The sequence below is a fragment of the Ictalurus punctatus genome, chromosome 18 (genome assembly GCF_001660625.3).
Source record: "Ictalurus punctatus breed USDA103 chromosome 18, Coco_2.0, whole genome shotgun sequence".
Lineage (NCBI taxonomy): Eukaryota > Metazoa > Chordata > Actinopteri > Siluriformes > Ictaluridae > Ictalurus > Ictalurus punctatus.
The window spans coordinates 14077179-14099119 of NC_030433.2; the positions used below are offsets into that span (position 1 = coordinate 14077179).

Genomic DNA, 21941 nt, shown 5'->3' on the forward strand with positions numbered 1-21941 from the left:
TCACTGTTTGTAGGACTACCAGACAGATAAAATAGATAACTTTTCTAACTAGACTAGTTTGGTGTCGCTAGTCAAAGGGAGGCACAACTAAGCTATCATTGTATGGGTTTAGCTCCTACAGTGCCCCGCAAAGTACATTATCTTTCTTTATGCTCTGCTCATATCATGTTCACATAAACTGGAACTCATATAGACATTTACACACCTTGTTTTCCTGCTCAGCATCAGAGAATGTTAGTGTTTCAGTTTCAACCCTTTTACTGATTTAAAAAAAATCGGCATATATAAATTTTTCCTCACACTGACTGAGCGAGCGTTTGGCAGAATTGAGAGCTTTCAGCCAATAAGACACGGGTATTTCCACGTATTTTTCCTGTAAACCCTGTCTGATTGGTCTCGCCTCCGTTCACTGAAGATATAAAATTACAGGTGGTCTTCTTTTACTGACGTTCAGTTACGTAGTGATAAACGGGGGAACACATGATTTATTTTTAAAATGCTTTTTACTTAATATTGTTTTCTTAAGAATACATGTGTAACACAAGTAACATATTTTATTGACATCAGTAACTATAATCAATTTACATAAAATTTAAATGAAATGCATTACATTACTGCATTATCAGAAAAAGTCATTAGATTACAGTACTCTATGATAATTATACTAAATGTAAACATTTAGTAAAGTCAAGTATTAAGTATCATGTTTTAAAATATGATTCTCACTTTCACTAGGCTCCTTCTGTCACATATTGCCACCAATCAGGAACATAAGGGCTAAGATTTGGCTATTGTTTGAATTATATAATAATTACCCTACTATTAACTTGCTTACTAGTGATTTTTTGCTAATTTTGCTGTTTTAATTAAATAATAGTTATCCTGTGGTAGCTAGATTCAACTCATGTACAGGTTTACAAAATATAACAGCTTCATTTGAGCTTTTTTTTTTTTTGCCAGCACTCAGTTTTAAATAAATAATATAATACTTCAACATCAGCTAACTTACTAGCAAACTTATTAGATAGCTTCTGAAGACAAATTCTTCTGGTGAGGCTTTTATGTTTATCTGGTGCTAGCTTCTGGTGAGGTAAAAATGAGATAACTATTCAGCTGGTAATATTAGCATAGTACTGTGATTAGATAGCTAATGTAGTTTATATTAGTAAATTAGGATGTGCCAATCCTGTTTTAGATGTACTGTGTGGACATGTCTATTTTTCACCCAGGTGTAAATAGACATGATATGATAAATAAACAGAACCATCATACCTATATACACAAAAATACCTATAATGTTTCCTTCTTTAGCTTTGCACTGGAGTTCTTAAGCCAATTTTGCTAACCGGGAATGTTAATAGGCTATGATTGTGCAAAGCGTTTGCCTAAATCATCACACACCTCAACTCAAAAAGTGTCATTTTGCTCAGTAATACTATAAATTAATAACAGAGCAGGTGCATGTCTATCTATATGTATATTCTGTATACTATATTGTATGTAAGACATAGTTATAAATCAAACATAGTAAACAAAGGTTCCAGAGAAACAGGACACTTGGTACAAAGTGCAAGCAAATTGCTTCTGAGTCTGTATAATGTGTAACGTAAATTCTGCCACTAAATGGTCTGTACTTATATAGTGCTTTTTTCCAAAGCACTTTACACAGTGAGTAAGCAGAGCTGCCATGCAAGACGCTAAATTGCCATCGGGAGCATCTTGAGGTTCAGTGTCTTGCCCAAGGACACTTCGGCACGTGGAGTCACATGGGCCGGGAATCGAACCACCAACCCTACGGTTAGTGGACAACCTGCTCTACCACCTGAGCCACAGCCGCCACAACCACAGTACTATGCTGCACAAGCTTCAGATTCAGCTAGGAGGTACGTCTCAAACTTTGTTGAGAAAAAAAAGCTGCTATGCCTGTGTCGGCAACATCTGTTTTTAGGTACTTCTGTCAAGATAACAGTGTTTCATACAGTGTCTGAAACCACAGGAGCTCATAGCCAATTGACTACATTTGCGTTAAGTCCTAAATTGCATAAATCATATGTCTTGCATATTTAAATTATGTTCAGGTATGCTGATATGAAAATTCATAAAATAAAGAATATTTAAGACCAGAAGAAATCCTTGTTGAATCTAATGCCTCACATACCTACAGTTCTGACATGACCAGTCACCATCTGTCTGTTTTTCTTTGCCTTTTCTTCATCATCTTATTATCTATTTATTGCATGGCATGGCATAAAATGCCATGCAGAGCAACAGCAGAGACACACTGTAATAACAGTGCTCTGCTGGCTTGCATAAACACATGCAGGGAGCCGAGAGCTCTGACCATAGGCCAAAAGGGACTGCTGAGTGGTGTGTTCTCCTCCATCCTCCCTGTATGGAGTGAGTCTCCCTGAGGGCCTCTGTAGTCATACTAGACCCAATATATAACTGAATTCCTGTGAGACACATCGCTTCAGTGATCTTTTATGAGAAGTATCACTCAGCCTGGTAGGGTCTCTCTGCCAGAGCTCTAGAGAAAAGACATTTCTTTTAGTCCTTACTATCTCTAATTTCCAAGAGCCAGACCAATAATATGTGGTTATATTGGGAAATACTGTACTGTTATGTCACATAGAGCCAAAGGATGGATGGGCCAAAAATGGTAAAACATTTTACAATAAAATAATGTTTACTATATGGAATAAAATAATTTTGTACGCTAATCGCTGACTCAGTGTGTGTTCAACTAGTTCCCATTCATTTTTCCTTGTCACTTTCAACCATGCTAGCATTTTTAGTTAGCCTACTCCAAAATCCAGCCTGCTAGCGATTAATTACAGTCTTGTTTGACATCCTCATGCCTCTGGACTCTGTGGACAGATTTCCCTCCTTTCATTTATGGAGCCATGTCAATTACACAAATACAGTATTCCTCTATGTATCTGTTATTTTCATCATCTCGCTGTTGGATGTCTGGGAGCATGCTGTAAATACCTGCTGAGACAGCATGTGCCACAGGAAAAACTAGAGTGTGACTGACTGGAGGTTGGAAGGACACCAATACAGGCATATTTACTCACTCTGCACACTCAATGAAATGGGAAGATACAGCATTGGAATTCAAAAACAAATAATTAACTAGATCCTTCCTCTGTGCCCTATATGGATATGATGTAGCTGAAAGCCTATCCCACTGTTGGCTCCTGTCTTTCTCAAGATGATAAAGGGGGTGAAAATATGGTACTTCCTATCCGGAATGGCTTTTGTTGTCGCTAATCAGCATTTCTTCTTTAAGCTGACAGTTGAGCCTGTTTCCTAAGTCCTCCAGCCTGAGGCACAGTCAGCTCGCCGGACTATTTGCTGACAGGAATCACTTATTTGGTCTATTGCAGTTACTTCCACCACTGCAGCATTAACCTGAGCTGCGGCAACAACCCATTCCACTCCAGCAAGGTCACTTTCACCTGGTCACCCTTGCTAATTTGCCTCATATCATGCAGAGCTCAGAAACTCCAGTCCTTAAATCACTGGATAGGTTACATTTCGATCTATTGCGCTCCGTTCTTACATTTTGTGCAAGCACGGTTATCGACAGGTTGACCTTGCCTGATGGTGACACTAGTAGTTGATCACCTCTTAAAATGGTTCAACTTGGGATCCTCTCTGAATGGGAAACACTTCACAGACCCGTATCAGGTTCCCTCAGAGGGATAAGCCAAAACTGTTAAGGGTTCTTGGACCCCTAAACAAGGCCGCTCCCGCCATCTCCAGTTTGGCCAGTGATCTTTGTTCCTGAGTTTGATAATTCCTCCATGGCCAAGGAACTTAAAAGAGATTCTGGAGGTAGGGTGGAGAAACAAAACTAGGCCATCTGGAAAGCTTCATAAACATGTCTATCTTTCTTTGCTCGCCAAACGGTTCTAGGAAAGTCGTAAAATTGAAAGGAGAGACCCCTAATGCTCAGAATGTTTTATTCCCTATTTTGGAGTCATGTGCACTATGCACATGCTCACTAGGGGCTGAATGTCTTCACAATTCAAATTAGATGATTTTTTTTCAGGCTTATGGAATATCAAAGCAATATGCATGCACTCTGTAAGAGAAATATGTGGTTTATGCTTTAGTATATTGAGAAGCATGCTAAAAATGCAATACATGAGGAACGATGCTTCAAACATGCTTTGCCAGTCAGGCCCTTGTAACAGCAGTCTTCTTCCCAATGAGTTTGGGAATTTCTGGTGGTCTCTTTCATTACAGTCTCAACACAGCCCTCTAATTACTGAGCCAAAAGGTCAAGTTTAGACTTTATGCGTTCTTCTAGCTTTTGTGTTGTTTTCATTATCTGAAACATCCCTCTCTTTAAAAGAGCTTCCCAAATCCTTCAGAGAAGTCTTCTCCATTACACATCCTGCAACATATACCACTACATTACAATCCCTAAACCAACACATGTAGCCTACCACAGAGAAATGCTAATCTAATTCAAAAGATCAGTCTTGGTGCAATTGTTTTCATAGACCAGAGGGCTCCATCTGATTAGACACCAGGCTGCTGCAGTCCACATGGATGAGTGTGTATAGAGATAAATAGGCTCATGTGTTGTTTTTCATAGTAAAATGACTGAATTTATGGAAATAGATGAGTGCCACAATAAAAGAGGTTACTAAATCACAAACCATAATTTCAACATCTGAGATATGATACGTAAATTGTTAAGAAATGTTTCAAAACTGTGTAATGGAACAAATATGTGAGTGCACACTGCAGTTGTAGAGATTGTACATTCCACAGAGATGTATAAACCATGTTAGCCTCATTATCTCTAGAAGATCTGTGGTTTAGCTACTGGCTGCCATTCATGTATTCACTAAAGACAGTAACTCACACAGACCCAGCAAATTGTGTATAGCTGAATGGAAGCCTCTTTTCTGAGCTTCTTTTTTTTTGAAGCACCCAAGAAGTGCATGTTTATCAGGGGCAAAATATTTACAGAGTGGGAAAAAATGTGTGCAAAGTTTTCTGTGAAAGCAGATGCCTGTCATCTTGTTTTAATGTATTGCCTTTTACCTCTGATTGTGACATTCCAATGAATTTAAAGGAATCCAAAAGGAAAAACCAGAATGAAATGCCCCAGAATCCTGTAACTACGCCCCATAAGACACACTGTAATTTTTCCCTTTGACAGAAATTGTTTGCAGATCTCACTCCTCAAATAAATGTATAGAGACAACACATGGTTCTGATCAATATCAGTGATTTAAAATAATTGTTTATACAGGCATGATAACAACTCAGAGCCAAGGCTTTTCCACATGCGGGCCCTGTCACATAAAACTACGCAACAGCATGTAAAACAGTATCCATTAAAATTTCAAAAGCATCACTAACACTTGTTATAACACTTATCAATTAGAAAAATCCCAATAAAATTCTACAGTTTACTCCAAATAAAAGGTACATTAACAGAACTAGATCACAAAATCAATTGAAATCATACACAAACTCTCTTTAATCTTTAAAGCTGCAATTGCTGAAACAGAACAGAATTGGCTGGCCAGAATAAGTCCCTAATTGGAGCTTTGATGTGTGCTTTGTAATCAAGAGGACAGTTAATGGAAATTCAGCCAATGTTGTCTAGTTAGCTTGTAGTTAAACCAGCTGCACTTATTGATCATATTGCTAAGTGATTTCTAAAGAGATCAATGACTCTTTTCATAAAAAGATTTAATCATGTGGGACAACCACTTTAAAAACTTCAATTTGTGAAGAAAATCATGCTTAATTCACTTTTGACTTCAAAAGAAAAACAAATTCTAAAAATTCAATTCATTTCAGGTCTATGATGGAAGTTCAATGTGCCTCTCTTCTACCTTCAACTGATTTGGACACACATCCCACACCTAAACAACAACAACAACAACAACAACAACAACAACAACCTACAATTAAATGTTCATGAGAGATTGACCTCTGATTTTTCAGTTATCACAGCAGCTCACTGCACTATTTACATGTACACAATACTTATATAATTCTCCACAAAAAGTCCTCAGTGGAAGCACATGATGCCCGGAGACATATGCGACAAATGGAAGGAGGCCAAAAAATATCTTTCTGAAGAATCTGCAAGAGTCGTAAACAAAACATTACCTTTGCTAATACTCTAAAAAGCCGGTTTCAGGAGCCATGGACTTCGACAATAAACCGCCATTCTTATCAGAGAAAGAAACAATAGTGGCCATGTAATCCCCCCAAAAAGAACTTTGGGTGGACCTCATCCTGTCTTTTTGACTTTTTGATTAACATTTTTCTCTCCCTTTGCCCTTTTTCCTGCTGAATAGCTGATGTGCCCGGTCTTGTCCTCTCACAATCATTTCAGAGATGTCACAGAGAGAAATCAAAGAATGCTATTGCATGTGATTGCACAATAGGGAAAATGTAAAAGCAAGCAGAGGAGTTGGGCACATACCCAGGGAGGGTGGGGTGCTGCTGGCTGTGGGGCTGGAGGATGCCAGGGACAACGTTGTTCCAGGTGCCAAAACGGACACGTCTATGGTCTCCCGAATGAAGAATGTGGTGGGAGGAGTAACAGTCATGCCAGTAGGCATGATAAGCATCCATGAATGACTAGAGTTCCCTGTGAGCTCTCCTTCCTCTTCAACATCTTCATTCTCACTTCTGAGGATGTTTGGCAGGTCAAGGTTTCCACTAGGGATCAGAAAATGGTTCAGAAGTACCAGGTAGGTCCCCAGACCTAGCAACAAAAGCAACACAGTTGGCATCAGAAGCACAGATCTCCCTTGGCATGGCCTCCTACAGCCACACCTTTGCCATCGCTGAGGAGCAGTATGGGATAGAGGGTAACCCTGGAGCCCCAGACTCCTTTGAGCCTCATCCCCAGAGCTAGCCTCAACCCCAATCCCAGCCACGACAGCCACTCTCTGCCCCTCACAAAGTGACACCAGCAACACGGGCAAAGGATATAAAGACACATCTGGGTCCATTTGGTGCTTCCAAATCCTATAGATTGCCACCGTTCCAGTGTTTTTCCTCCAAAGGGTCTCAGAGATGTAGCTCCATGTCAGCTAAGCAATCCAAAAAATTCCCATTGCTGTTTCCTGGTCTGTTGTTCTCTACACTGCTCCACCGACATGGACTCACACATGCACTCATACACTGGTGTGGAGTGATGGCATGCCTCTGGTGTCAGATCTCCATCCCCCAAGATGGACTTGCATGAGCAGGCGGCCACCCTTGAACAGAGATGGGAGTGAAATGGTGGTGGTGGGGTGAGCTGGCTGTCTGTGGAAAGCCAAATCTGACCCCACCCATGCACCAAGGCACAAGCATACAGCCCCTTCACAGCTGCTCTGCTTGTCATGGCTCCTGTGGCAATCAGCCTGATGAGGAAAACAGAACTCACCCCCAAATATCCTTAAGCGAGTAATGAATTCGGACTAGGCAAGACCACCAGCTCCAGCATGCACCAGTCAGTTTAGAGTAAGAGAGAAACAGAAAATGGAGGTGGAACTGGATCGACATTTGCTAAGCAGCATGAGAAATATATGTGCACCTTACATGTTCAGAGCTGCAAAATGGAGTGCACCTTATCCTCTCAAACAACTAGTGTAAAGAATCTGACCCCTGGGACAAAGGTCGAATAAACCTCATAGCGTCCAGCAGTCTGGGCAAGCTTAACCGGAAGAGACTGAAAAGAGGTGGATAGTATGGCATATCTGGGTGCCATAAAATTATTAATGTCTTTATGAATCTGTTCAAATGAAACAGCGGTCAGAGCAGATCAGCAGTCACAGAACTCCCCCCCCCCCCCCCCCCCCCCCCCGAAAGATACCACAGCCCACCCACTTGTCCCTTCCAAGGTTCACAGATTAAAGGTTAAAGTTCACCTACATTAACTCACTCCAAAGCAAATTAACCACTACCAGAAGCAAATTAAATTTTCTGTCCCCAGTCAAATGACATGGCTTTTTGCCAGACAATTTTTATTCATGTTTGGTCTGACCACTGCTTTAGGGCCTCACTTCATGCCACCTAGCCACAGTCAATGACAAAAGAACATTTCTAGCATTATTTGATCCTAGCTATTCAACTTGCTTGTGCTATCAAAGAACATGAAATACCTGTGAAGAGGAAGAAGATTAAAGGCAAGAGGGGACTATGAAAGAAATTATGAGAGAACAGTGCTAAATGAATAAATGTAGAACATGGGGGTGTTGGTTTGTTATGTAAAGAAGAAGACATTTTGACAGAAACGAGGTGTTGTTGTACAAGATGAAAGACAAGGGCCTGAGGAAAAAACATGGCAAAACAGGAAGATGACTGGCACGAAAGAAATAGCCTAAACGCTTGGCAGTTGTTTTGTGACACTGAGGTTAAAATCTGTATTAAAGCCAAGTAATGGTTTGGGCTAGAGAACTTAGGCAGAAATGGATTACCTTTCATCATATAGCCAGGTGTTGTGTGCAGGGAAGTATTTGTGAAGCATTTGCTTCACAGGAGTGCAAGTGTCTGTGCGAGCGCATGTGTGAAAGAGAGAGAGGGGTAGAGAGTGAGAGAGAGAGAGTGCTGCTGGTGGGCCCCAGCATGACTGATGAGGTTGGAACAATCAGCCGCCCAGCTGCATTTTCCATCAACACATTCCTCTCATGTCACGCTCTCTCTCTCTCACTCTCTCTCTCTGAGTGGGGCAGCGCCCCCAAGGGACAAGACTTTTGACCAAAACTAATGCCAAAGCCCTCTCTAAATGCTGCACTAGGAAGTGGTTTACAGCTGAGGTAAAGGAATAGTCTGGCAAAAAACATATATAATTTACACATTTTTCCCTTATGTACTCATTGGTTGTCTGAGGTTTGCTGTTTTACGTCGAACATACAAATCTAATGCTTATACCAAACTAATTCAAGACAGACACTACCACAATTTTTAGCTTTGAAACCTGGTTTTATTCATTTTTAATGCTAGCTTTGTCAGAACTCACATAAGCCACCCAACCTGGTTTGAGGCATCTGGTATGATTTAGGCATGCAGTTTGCTTGAAGGTTACAAACTTCCATTACATATTAGCAGCATTTACCATAGCACCAGTACAGAACCAAAGAAGCAAATGTTGGATACCAAACATGTCTTTGCTGATCAACTACATTTGGGATAAGGGGGTTTTAATATACATGCTGATCTGTTCTTTTAAGGACAACATCATGGCTGCAGTATTCCACCAGACAAATTAGAACAGGTTGCATTCATTTGACACAGGCTTTTTGAAACCTCATGCCTTTGCATACCCTACAATCATTAGGTCAGGTACAATACGTTTATGGAAAATTACATGAAATTGCGACTATAAAATGCTGACAAAAGGTCCATTTTCACACTGTGCTACCTCTCACTTTTAATCTGAGCCTTATCATAGAACAGTGAATAAACAGGCACTGCTTTGCTGGAGTATGGTGTATGGTGGGGATCAGGCTAAATATGAGGGCCTACCTATGGATGTCTTTACAGGCTACTGACTGACACATGTTTGCTCTCTATTGGAGTGCACATTCCCATGAGACCTCAACCCTTGTAAGGTTTCACCCTTTTAGTGACCTACGCCCTGAAAAAATCTTGAGATCACCTTAAACACACACACACACACATGCAGGACCACCATGCAGCAGGTGGTGGATGGTCACGATACTGAGCAATGATTCCCCACTCCGACCAGTATTCAGAGGCAGCTGTGAGACCAGACTGACGCTGGGGGAAGCAAGATGATGGCGGCTGCTTGTCTTCATTAACCATAGCCCCAAGATCTCTCTCTGTCTTTCTTTCCCTTGATAGCTTTAGCCAACCTTTACTCAGACGTTCACACGTTTAGCATTGACCATTGTTATTAATGGATGCAATCAACTTTATCTTTGGAAAAAGCCTTGGTGTGTGTGTGTGTGTGTGTGTGTGTGTGTGTGTGTCTGTCCAATATTGAAATTCAGTAGGGGTGACAATAAGATGACGCCCCTTCTATAAGAACTCTGTGAGTAAAGGACATGACACAAGAATGAACATGCCTATAAACCACACAAATACATCCTGTATACATTTAGTTTAAGTACAAGCCTATACCACTATAGTAAGTAATACAGTGGGGCAAATAAGTATTGACCGTGTCAACATTTTTTTTCTAAATATATTATATATAATAAGTAAATATATTTACAATGAGTTTATTCACATGAAATTTTCACTAGACATCAGTATTAACTCAAGAAATCTGGAAATATAAAGAATTCACAACACTGAAGTCCATAAATAAAGTTATGACACAGGAAAAAAGTATTGAACACACTAAGAAAATGCAGTTCTTCATGGCAAGGTAAGGCAAGGAACGAGCTGAAATCTAAGTCAGCTGAAAATAAGTAATTATATCTCCTATCCGTGCAACTTAATATCAGCTGGGTTAGTAAATTGATGGACTATAAAAAGGCTTATCGTTACCAAGGTCTCACATGAGAAACATTTCATGATGGGTAAAAGCAAAGAACTCTCCCAAGACCTTCACAGCCTTACTGTTGCAAAACATATTGATGGAATCAAATACAGACGTACTGCAAAACTTCTGAATCCTCCAGTAAGCATCATTGGGGCCATTATCTGGAAGTGAAAGCAACATCACTCCATCAACAACCGGCCACGCAGAGGACCTCCTCGCAAGATTTCTGACCAGGGAGTCAGAAAGAGCTCCAGAAACACTTGGAGGCAGCAGGTGCCATCTTCACAGAGAAAACAATAGGCAATGCACTTCACTGCTTTTGCTCACCCTGCAAGACTCCATTACTAAAGAAAAGGCATGCCAAAGCTCATTTAAAGTTTGCTACAACTCATTTGGACAAGTCTATGAAATACTGGGAGAGTGTAGTCTGGTCAGATGAGAGCAAAATTGAAATTTTTGGCTGTCATACTACACACCATGTTTGGAGAAGAAATGGCACTGCACATCACCCTAAAAACACTATACCAACAGTGAAGTTTGGAGGTGGAAGCATCATGGTGTGGGGCTGTTTTTCATCAGATGGCACTGGCAGACTTCATATAATAAAATCATATAATTCTTGAGAAGAATCTGCTGCCATCCACCAGGATGATGAAGATGAGACGTGGGTGGACCTTCCAGCAGGACAACTATCTAAAGCATACAGCAAGGGAAACTCTTGGTTTCAGAGAAAAAAAATCAAGGTGTTAGAATGGCCCAGTCAGTAATCTGACTTGAATTCAACTGGACAAGATTTAAAGACAATATCTTTATAAGAATGGCCCAAAATCACACCTGAACACTGCAGCCGATTCATTTCTTCATACAGGAAGCGTCTTGAAGCTGTCATTACAAACAAAGGCTTCTCCACTAAGTGTTATATAAATTTCAGTTAGTGTGTTCAATACTTTTTTCCTGTCTCATCACGCTTTATTACACATAACTTTATTTATGGCCTTTAATGTTGTGAATTCTTTATATTTCTGGATTTCTTGAGTTAATACTGATGTCTGGTGAAAATTTCATGTGAATAGCTTCATTGGAAATATATTTACTGAAAAAAATGTTGACACGTCCAATACTTTTTCCCCCACTGTAAATTGACAAGGTTCTGGATTCTGGACAAACATTGAGTAATTCAAATGAAACGACTCAAACACACCCATTTAATGAATGACACACCCATGCTGCCATTTATCAGACTTCCATTTTGCAATGTAAATATTTATTATGTAGGATTTCACTCAATATAATTTTAACATTATTATCTCCTGCAAGGTCTGTTAGGAAAGCTACGCCCCTACTTATCACATCACTATACCAAGAAGAGCTGCTACAATGTGGACGTTTACAAGTAGCTACTTACAGGTTCTGTACAAATCAAATGAGAATTTCATCAAATAGTGCTCCTGTTTCGGCTGGATGATGAATTTGTACGCCACTTTCTGTGCACTACTTATGTGACCTTATATTACTTATTTCTTTTAAAACAGTGATCGATTTCCTGTTACTACCAGTACAAACACTGACAAAATTCCAGCAAGGTGATTGGCTCAAGCCTGCATTCAATTGTCTATATGATTGGTTCAAGCCAAGACTCTAACTGCATTACAAAATGAGTTCAAGGCAAGTTACTCTGCAAAGCAGCTGGGTCTCATCCTCTGTATTTCCCTCTCTTAGTCTTTGTTGTTTTGCCCACCCCCCCATTGGGAAGGCGTGCGCATATACACAGATAGCACTGCGGCTCCATGCTGCTGCAGCAGCCTCACAGCACTGCAGCCTTTCACAGCAGTAGCCATTTCACTGATGACCTTAGGATGGAAATCAACCGAGTCAGCGCGCCGAATAAATTAAGGTCTCTCTCTCCCCCCACTGTGTGGCAGAACAGCACAGCAATGGAAACGATAAGAGTGTTCCTCATCTTCGGCGGCCCCCTCATGCTCCACCAGGCTGGGAAAAACATTTTATTAATTTTATGAAACACTGTCAAGTTCAAGGTATTTCCTGGACGGTTCTATTAATCTAATGTTACCTAAGGCTGGGGAGTGTTTGGCTGCCTCAGTGTTGAATCTCTCGCTTGGTGTTTCTTGGTTGGGTTGCTATATGTTCAAAAGGCAATGTGGGTGTATCCCAGCCTGGAGGCATCACGCTCCTTCAGCTACACAACACAACCATCCTAGAAATTCTGGGCTTGTTTCAAATTACTTAAGTGCACCTACACAGACATATATGTCTGTTTGTAACATGCTGTAACTGCTGCAGCAACTCTCAAAAACATGACTTTTAAGCGAAGCAGGAACGGTGCTGCTTACACACCATCAACCAGATATAGGATATATAAATGTTACCTGGGGTAACCTCACTGTGGAAAAGCAGCCAACTATTCACTTACAAATGTGAGAAAAACCTTATATAAATACATGAACACACACAGAGATAAATTCATATATATGCAGACATACCATCAAGTTTATTTAGATTTTCTGCCTATGTTATGGCAAGCAGCATGGCCTTCAACCCTCCCCAGCCTATTAAATCTCACTGCAAGGGCAACCATCCAGCCTTCTGCTATAAGACATAATAACATAATAAACACCACATGTGCTTCGTTATACAAAATCAACCCAACACTCGAAAGATTTCAGCACTCCATCTGATTAGGTTCAAACTCTTATCCATAGCTTCTTACCATGAAAGGTTTTGATCAAGCAAACAATCAGGTTTTTGTAATATTTATCAACTGTATATTTTAAATTACTTCTTATAAATTAAATTACCTATAAGTTTTTGCTTATTCAGTGCAATATAAGTTTCACCTCACTAGCTTGATTCCTTCTGCATCAAGACTTTTGGCTTTAGAATGACCTTGAAGCGTCCTGCTACCACACAGAAAACAAATGCCCCACTCCAGACACTGATATCCTGATAATCTCACCTATCTAGATGCAAGTGTGTATAAAGAGTGGCCTTGAGCTGGTCTTACGTTCATGTGGAAACACACATGCTAGACAAGAGATGGCAACAAGGAGCACTGAATCTTTACAGAGGTGAAAGAAGCTGTAAAGGTAACAGCTGTATATGTTTTTCACAGGGACACCTGAAAATATAGCCCAAGTGGTTGTCCTGCTGCTGGAGGAGTAGATGTGCACATGGTCTCTTAATCTATTTTCATTTTACACCCTACAACTCGATGGGAAAAGACTGCTTAGTCAGGGTATGACCTGTGGCTGCGTGGTAAGATAAAAATAAATTGAACAGCATACTGTATGTGGACAAGTAGTATACGTATTAGTATACACTAGATTTTATCATGTTAGTAACAGTTGTTAATTGCTAACGGGGTACCTTCACCTAACCTTGCTATAATTGCTGGAGTCGCATTCCTAGTGTGAAAACTACAAAGTTGGTATTTTACTATTAGACCACTGCAAAAAATACAACCTTATAACATACGCATCAATTCGCAATATAATTTGCAGCAACTCCTAGATAGCAAAAACATGACAGCATGCCTCTTTAAACCTGTCTTCAATGGAAAAGCAGCACAATATGTGTCAGATGATATTGGCAGCTCCAGAGGAACTAGGCCTCACAACTTGGCAAAAGCTTAATAAAAACGAATACAAGACTAATGCACCCTTGAGGAAATAATTTGTGAGTGGGTGTGGCCAATGGACAACTCCATCAAAATCAGTGTGGCAGTTGAGCTCTTTTTCAAAGAAGAATAAACTCTGTCTTGTTCAAACAGTTCCTGCACAAAAGACAGTGAAAAGCAACAGAGGAAGCCTTATTTGCCCCAATAAATAATATTTTTTATTAATATGGCATCTTTCCCACACTCAATGTCACTTTACATTTTTAAAAAACAAAGGCAAGAAGAAAATAAGCTCAAAGAAAATGATGTTGTATTGTTGGGAGAAAATTAAATCTGTCAGCTCAGTCTTGATCAAATAGCCCATAGTGAGAGTGATGGCACTGAATGATCTGTTTTCCACAGAATCCAGTTTTGGACTAGAGGCTTTTCATGGAACTTCCTTTCCTGCCCGCTTTTGAAAGAATTCCGATCAGTCCTGCCCTCTCCTGCAGATACTCTTGACCAATCCCATCCGCTCCAACAGTTATTAGTGTTTGCGCCAGCTTAACTGGTTCTATTAGTCAAAATATAAACACAACTGTAATTGAAACCACCATAACATTGACCATTATAACGCCATTACTGATGAATGAATGTCGTAGAAAATGCATCATGCAGTGTACATGAGTACTCTATATGCTCTCATGTTAATGAACATAGCATTTCTTTGTCCCACATGTTCATATCTGACTGACAGTAATCAACGCCTCCTCTCGTGACTTTTTGTTGGATCCCATGGTTCGTGCAGGATCCCAGCCCTAATGCACATTTCCTAATACTCCTATTGCATTTCCTAATGCTTTATTGTAAACCATCAATACACCAATATGAGAATACATAGGAGGAGTGGCATTAAATAAGATGAAGACCAAAAGGACTAACATCTGATCCTTAAGGGACAAAGAGATATTTGTGGATAGATGTGAATGTACAGAACATAGAATCTATCGCAGAGATAGAATATAAAGTCTAATGAAAAGAGACAAAACAAAAGAATGACTTGACTCATTATATAAAAGGATTGTACTAAAGTCTCGCAAAATAAGAATATTGAGGGCACAAGAGTCAGGGAAGACAAGTGGACCTTGACAATTAGTCACTCCTTCAAGAGCTGCCACAGTTTTATGGCATGGAAAGGAATCTCTGGAAATGGAAAGTCTACTAGTGGCTGAGTAGAATAGTAGTTGAGTGGTTAATTGGTTGTTATATATATTTTTTGTAGTTTGGCTATAACTGGAAGATTGGAAATAAGCCCTTAATTACAGAGTTCAAGACTGATCAGATTCAAGGTTCCAGATTCAAGGTACTTACAGCCGAAGAAACAATTTGGGTATAACATAACAGATGATCAGAGCTTTCAAGATTAGGGATCAGACTAAATAACTGGATACAAAGTGGGTCAATGAGTGCTCAGAAGAGTAAGATTCAAAATTCAGAGATGTAGTCCTTTCAATAAACAAGAGAGCTTTGTAGGTTATGAAATAAAAATTTAGCAATGTAAATTTTGCCATCCTGCATTGACATTGTAATTTCTGGTGTGACTATGAATGTCCACCTTCCTAAAGGGGTAGAGAAATCAATAACTTGGGTTATAGCCATTGTTTTTTGATTTGCTTGCTTGACCAGGTTGTATGGTTTGCACTGCTGGCAAAACAATAAACAGTCAGGCAGCATCTGGTAAAGCAAAATGCATACCGAGGACGAAGAGCAATACAGAACAACTGACACCAGCCATAAATAGCCATCAACTACAGTCACTCACAGACATAGAAATGCACATATCACAGCCTATCTGAGAACTACAATGAGTGCACAAGATTACCAAGTAGCCTTGTCAAAAAACAAAACAAATAGACAGTACACCATCCATAAGCTCAGTAGGAGATCTACATCAAATCCAAACAAATGCATTAGCCAACACCAGCAGCCCAACTAGTAAAATCAGCGGTAGGATGAAAGGCTTAGCAATACTGACGGTGCACAACTAATGAGAGAGTACACAATTACTCACCAGCACATAGACCAACATGGCGCCAGGTTCACAGGAAGAGGGCTCACAGCTGTCAGGTAGAAGAGTTAGTTTCAGGACACATCATTCAGAGCATTTACGACGAAACCCGGCAAAGAAAAACTAGTCCAGGAGGATGAGGTAACAACAAGCCCAGGAGAAAAAAATAATCCAGAAGAAAAGTATAGTAAAAAAATAGACAAAAATAACCAACAAAAAATCTTAAAAGTAATCCAGAAAAAGAGTATTCATTTGTAAATATGTCCGGTATGACAAAGCAGCAAATCCAAGGTGAATATAGTAGTCCAGCCGGAGTAAGGGAAAGGCAGAATAAAAAGTCAGAGAACATAAAAAAATGGACTAGAAGAAGGAGAAATGTGGTGTACACTTGACCAAAAACCAGGTCTGTAAAATAAACAATTTCTGTTTATATATGCCTTTCAAATGGTGACACCCTCTCATCCATCTAACCACAGAAGAGGGAGAGTCAAAGCATTCCATTGCTAATTAGATGGAAACCTCCATAAATCAATCAAAGCGTTCTGCTCCAGGGTTTGCACACCTTGTGTTCAACAGTGAAAGCAAAGGAAACAGAGCAAGAACCACACTGACCACATAATCAAGTCAATAGACAGAAGGTGATAAGAGGAATTTATAACTAACTCGTTGGGATGTTGGCCTGCTATTGAGAAAATATTGTCCTTCTTGATAATATTTCAAATCTGCCTGTTTGGAATTCTGTGGATAAAAGAATGACTGCAAACTGTCCAGTGTCTATCTAGATGCTCAGTGGCTAGCCTGAGAGCAGTGTTTTGGCATGTTAGCAAAGCTCCGGTGATATAGCATTTGCAAAGAAAAACTCTTGGGAAAAAGGTCTTTCAAAATGTATCACCAAACAAAGCTCAAGAGGCTGAACAAGACATTTAAAATCTCTTCAAACCACAATCACATGGAGAAAGTCTAAAAAAAATAATACTGTTTCTTTGGCAGTGCAAATTTTGGTAGTACAAAGTATTAAAACACATAACTGATGATATCAGCAGCTGGATTGGGGCTGCATTATCAATGTTTCTGTAACAGCAGTGGAACACATTGGAACACAGTGGAACACATTGCAGCACTCAAACAACTTATGGAAAATTACAGAATTGGATCATTTAATTATAAGCAAGCTATGGCTTAGCTTGTTACTTACTGCTTTGGACATGAACGGTACTTGTGCTGTTGCTACTCCCACTGTCGTTCTCCACTACACACATGTAATTCCCAGAGTCCTCCAGCCGAGCACTAGCAATCTGGACCTTGGAGTTTTTCCTGCGACATAGAGATAGAAGAGTCATGAGACTTTACTCTGGATCACCTAAACCCAACAACATGGATGTCAAACCTAGCAAAAGCAGATTAGAGATCAAAACAGTGCTGTTAAACAGCAATTCAAAAGGATTTTAATGTGCAGCTTTATATTACGGATGGCTCTTAAATGGCTGCAATCCAGGCAGCAGTAAATTTAGCAGCAAACATGACCAATAATGTGTTATGATGTGAAACGCTTTATAAGGAAGCACACAGGCTTTTCGTTTTGTAACCTGAGCTATGGTTTTACTTTCTTACAAATACAAGGGGATTTCTTGTTCCATGCCCCCAAACGAATCAGCGTATTTTTGTTCTGTGATTCCTGTGTAACCTTCAGAATCCAAAAGACACATGCACACATGGTTGCTAATCAAACACTTACTTCCTGGCTCTGATCCCGACTTTTTTGCTCTCTTTCAGAAAGGTGCCATCTTTGTACCACTTATAGGACAGGGGAGGTTTACCCGAGGCCTCACACTTCACTGTTAACTGGGCTCCTTCTGCAACTACCACTGGGCTCTGCAAAGGCTTTATTGTAGGAGCTCCTAGAAAGAGGAAGAGAACAAATGTGTCAGATTACACTTGCTTGTTTGATATTAGTGCAAACATGTTGTTCCATGGATCAGTTATTATATGGGGCAACACAGAGTCTTAAAACAGGCTAGTCATACAGACATCTCATCTGGCCAGAGAATTTCACCCGACACACTGGCAGCATGCAGCTGTTTTTTTCTTTTTGTCTTTTTTAAATTCTTCACTACAGATTATTACACTCAATAGCAGTCCATGAATTCCTGTCCCTTATTGCTTATGATTATGGCAATAGAGTGCATTAAAACATACATAACATAGGGCAGTGGTTATCAAACTCGGGGCTGCCATATGGTGCCAGGGGGGCTGCATAGAAATTATAGAATATTATTTTTTTATTATTACTTTTTAAAAATATTTTTTAAGCCTGTATGTAAGTTTGAACTTTGAAGTATGATGCCCATAAAAATGAGAAATATTAATAAGTGAAATCAGTTCTACACAGCACACGAAGACACACGCCAAACAGAGACATCCACTGATATACTAGTGTACAGTACTGTTAGCCATACACTGATAAAACCTAAGACTATTTAAAATTGATACATTTTTAGATAGAGGATGCAGACTCTTGGCTGAGAAAGTTAATACAGACGTGCCTAGCGTGAAAAAAAAAAAATTGCGAAAATTTGACAACACTAATAGACACAAGGGGGGCCTCACGGTGGAAAAGTTTGAGAACCTCTGACATCGGGCATATACATGTACATTAAAAAATACATAAACCCATGGAAGACAGTGTCAAATTTCCTAAATATAATTTCTTCTTCAAGTAAGTAGCAAGCAACAACTGTATCCCCCCATCCCATTTATTTTTCTTGACTAAATGAATTTGCTGCTTACAGCCAGCACAGACCCACACTCCCTATCACTGAAACTAAACACTTAAAAGACTCCGTGATATGAACCACACTGCCCAGCATTCTCACTGTGTCTAGGGGAGAACAAACTCCTGATTGATTATACTAATGCTTCTCACATTAATTGTAAACAGGGAGTAGGCTTTGGCCTTCAACATATCTGCTGCTATTACATGAAAGAGAAGCAGTAAGGCAGCTGGGAGAACTCAAACCAACATCAAACATTAGAGCTCAGATAATACGCACATAAATACGCCAAAAAGAGGAGGCTAACCAGTGGTCAGACACAACGTGGCCAGATTGTCCTGAAAGATGCTTAAGTAGTGCGAGGACTTTAGAGTACATCAGTCAGTCCAGCATCCACATGGGACATTCAGACGGGACCTGGCCAGTCAATGAATGACTGTGTAACAGGACAGGTAAAGAGTAGGTTAATACTGAAAAAGCAGAGGATGACCAGCAGTATTGACATTGCTAACAGCAGATAATGTTAATCGCTCCCTTAGGGTTAGCAGTGAAGTGGCCATGATTTCAGGGTGAAATTGTCTAAGCAAAAATCTTTCACCCTTAGCATATGCTACTTTATTTGCTAGTTTCTAATAACTGTCTTTCCTGTTTTCCCTCTGCCTTTGGATTTATTTTGCTTGGATTACAGTGTCATATCACTTTAGATGTCTACCATTTATAATATTTTGAAAAAGAAAAGCAACATCTGTTGACTGTACTGTAATTAACGCTATTATAAGCATAAGCTAGATAACTAGCTAATTTAAGGGGGGAAAACTTGCTAGCTTTTCAAAAAGAAAAATTCTCTGTCATGTCTGTTTAGGACACATACCTAAACAAATGTGTCCACTGTTGAAGGCTTAGAAGCAAAAGTATCAAAAATAAACAACTTACTGTATCTTAGTAATGACTTCAATTAAGATGCTAGACCTGCAACAATCAGCAGCGAGCCTAATTTTAGCATCTCTGGCCCACTTCTCCGTCCCAGTAAATGCAGGCCTACTACATTTTGTTCATTGAAAGAATGGCATTCCTGATATTGTGCTGAGACTAATGAAGCCTGACATACTATACTACAGTGTGGTGCCAGATTCTTTAGTGCCAGTGTTGTGAATGTGGTGATGGTATTAATCCTTCTCAGGTTCCCAATGACATTTTAAAGCTACAAAGCCTACGTCTTTCCAAACGCCAAAAGCAAAGCTAGCTCAGGGTTTTAACACTGTCTTCACTTCCGAGAATGCGATAGACACACAAAGGCTTGTGGTTTGCTTCAGCACAATGAAAAATGGATACAGTGTGATAACTAAAGCCAGCCCGCTTTCCTAAGTCATAGATCAATGACTGGTGTGCTTTAAAGAAATACTCAGGTGTTTTCAACTTAATCTCAAACTACCACATCTGTAGCGCTAGTACGATTAGCATGAATGTGAATTTTAACATGTCTTCCTGGATGGAGAAAAGAGCTATAAACTCAATGATTCGAAATTTGCTTATTTTAGAAGTTGATGGGCAGTTGTTGAATTTCACCAGGTGACTATACAATACAATGCAAATTCTAGACTACAACCATTACGTTCTAAAAATGAAGGTCTCTACAGACATGAGAAAACATCTTACCAAAATTTTTTTCTTGTACAGTAAGCGACAAATCGAGGCACTTCTGTGTTTATTTCAATACTTTAGATTAAGAGCTTCATCTACAGGTACCTTTATGATGCAATTTATGATACAATTTATGAAAGTGTTACATGTTTATTGACCGGTTTCAACAACTGCCCTTCCAAGTTTTCTATTCTCTTCTCAGTACAGGAATTACTCAGACAGAATTCTTGGCCATGCTATCACCTGTACACTACAGATGCAATAGAAAGAGTCATCCAGCAGCATTACTGCCACCACACACACACACACACACACACACACACAGAGGGAGAGAGAGAGAGAGTTCTAGAAATATTGTCGAACGGAGATTAACATGACACCAGTATTGTGCTGTACTTTGTAGGAAAAGTAACCAGTGCTGTGATAGTTGTGATAGATGTTAGTCATTTTGTAGATGTTTTTATCCAAAGAATTTTCGAATTGAGATAAGATGTAAAGTATGCAGCTGAGCAGCCCAACAATGGGATTTGAGCACATAACTTTGGAGTTATTTGTACTAAAATGCTGGCCTCAGAGAACCAACAATAGTGCAGAACAAACTGGTCTTTAACAATACCTGAATTTCATTTGTAATATTGATGTTGTTTAATGTCAGTTTTTCTTTTTTGTTGTTAGCTGCAAGTAAAAGCTTGGTGTTAGAAAGGATGTATTGGTTAAACACTGCAGTGAAATATTTCTTCAGTGAGTGTGTTACAACTCTACTCTTAGAAATGAATAGAGTTGGGGTACTCGAGTCCAATTATGAACGAACTCGGTTTTTTCATGCACTCGGGTAAATTTGTAAAAAATTTGTACATTTTTCCTGGTACTGTCGAGTCACATATAACATGAAAAGAAAGATAAAAAAAAAATAATAACAACATAAAATTAAGATAACTAGAAATTAATGAATGTCTCCCTGCCTGACCAGGGATGTGTGTATATTTATTTGTGTGTCCAAGCGTAATAAGCCGCTAAAGAGAACTCAATTCGGTACTCGGACGATGAGGCAGCATTCAGTCGTCTCAAGCGTTTAATCGTGTGAGTACTGAAGGGAGTTAACATTAGTGGGTTATTATGCTTAACGGTCAAATAAATATACACACAAAATGTCAAAATACAGGTCTGGCTGAGTATACATGTAAACACAGACGGTTATATCTTAAGTGACTGTAAACAGTTGGGAAGAATCGGAGGTGTGTCAATAAAGTATATTGAATCTGTGCATTGGGTCTTAAAGTGACAGCAGTCTAATAAACCTGCTGCTGTCTGTGTCATTAATGTTAATCAAACAACAAAAGACAAGGAGAAAATCACTCATTC

At 39.6% G+C, this 21941-nt stretch overlaps 1 protein-coding gene across 6 annotated transcripts in view; it reads right to left on the reverse strand.

Moving 5' to 3' along the window:
- Window positions 1-21941, reverse strand: part of nrg2a (neuregulin 2a) — a 94863-nt gene that overhangs the window by 24597 nt on the left and 48325 nt on the right. For all 6 annotated transcript variants that reach the window (XM_017492567.3, XM_017492565.3, XM_017492568.3 and 3 more), the window contains exons 2-3: window positions 17903-18065; window positions 17363-17481 (exon numbers count right to left, since the gene is read on the reverse strand). In XM_017492567.3, coding sequence (XP_017348056.1) covers window positions 17363-17481; window positions 17903-18065 — 282 coding nt within the window. The remainder of the gene's footprint in view (window positions 1-17362; window positions 17482-17902; window positions 18066-21941) is intronic.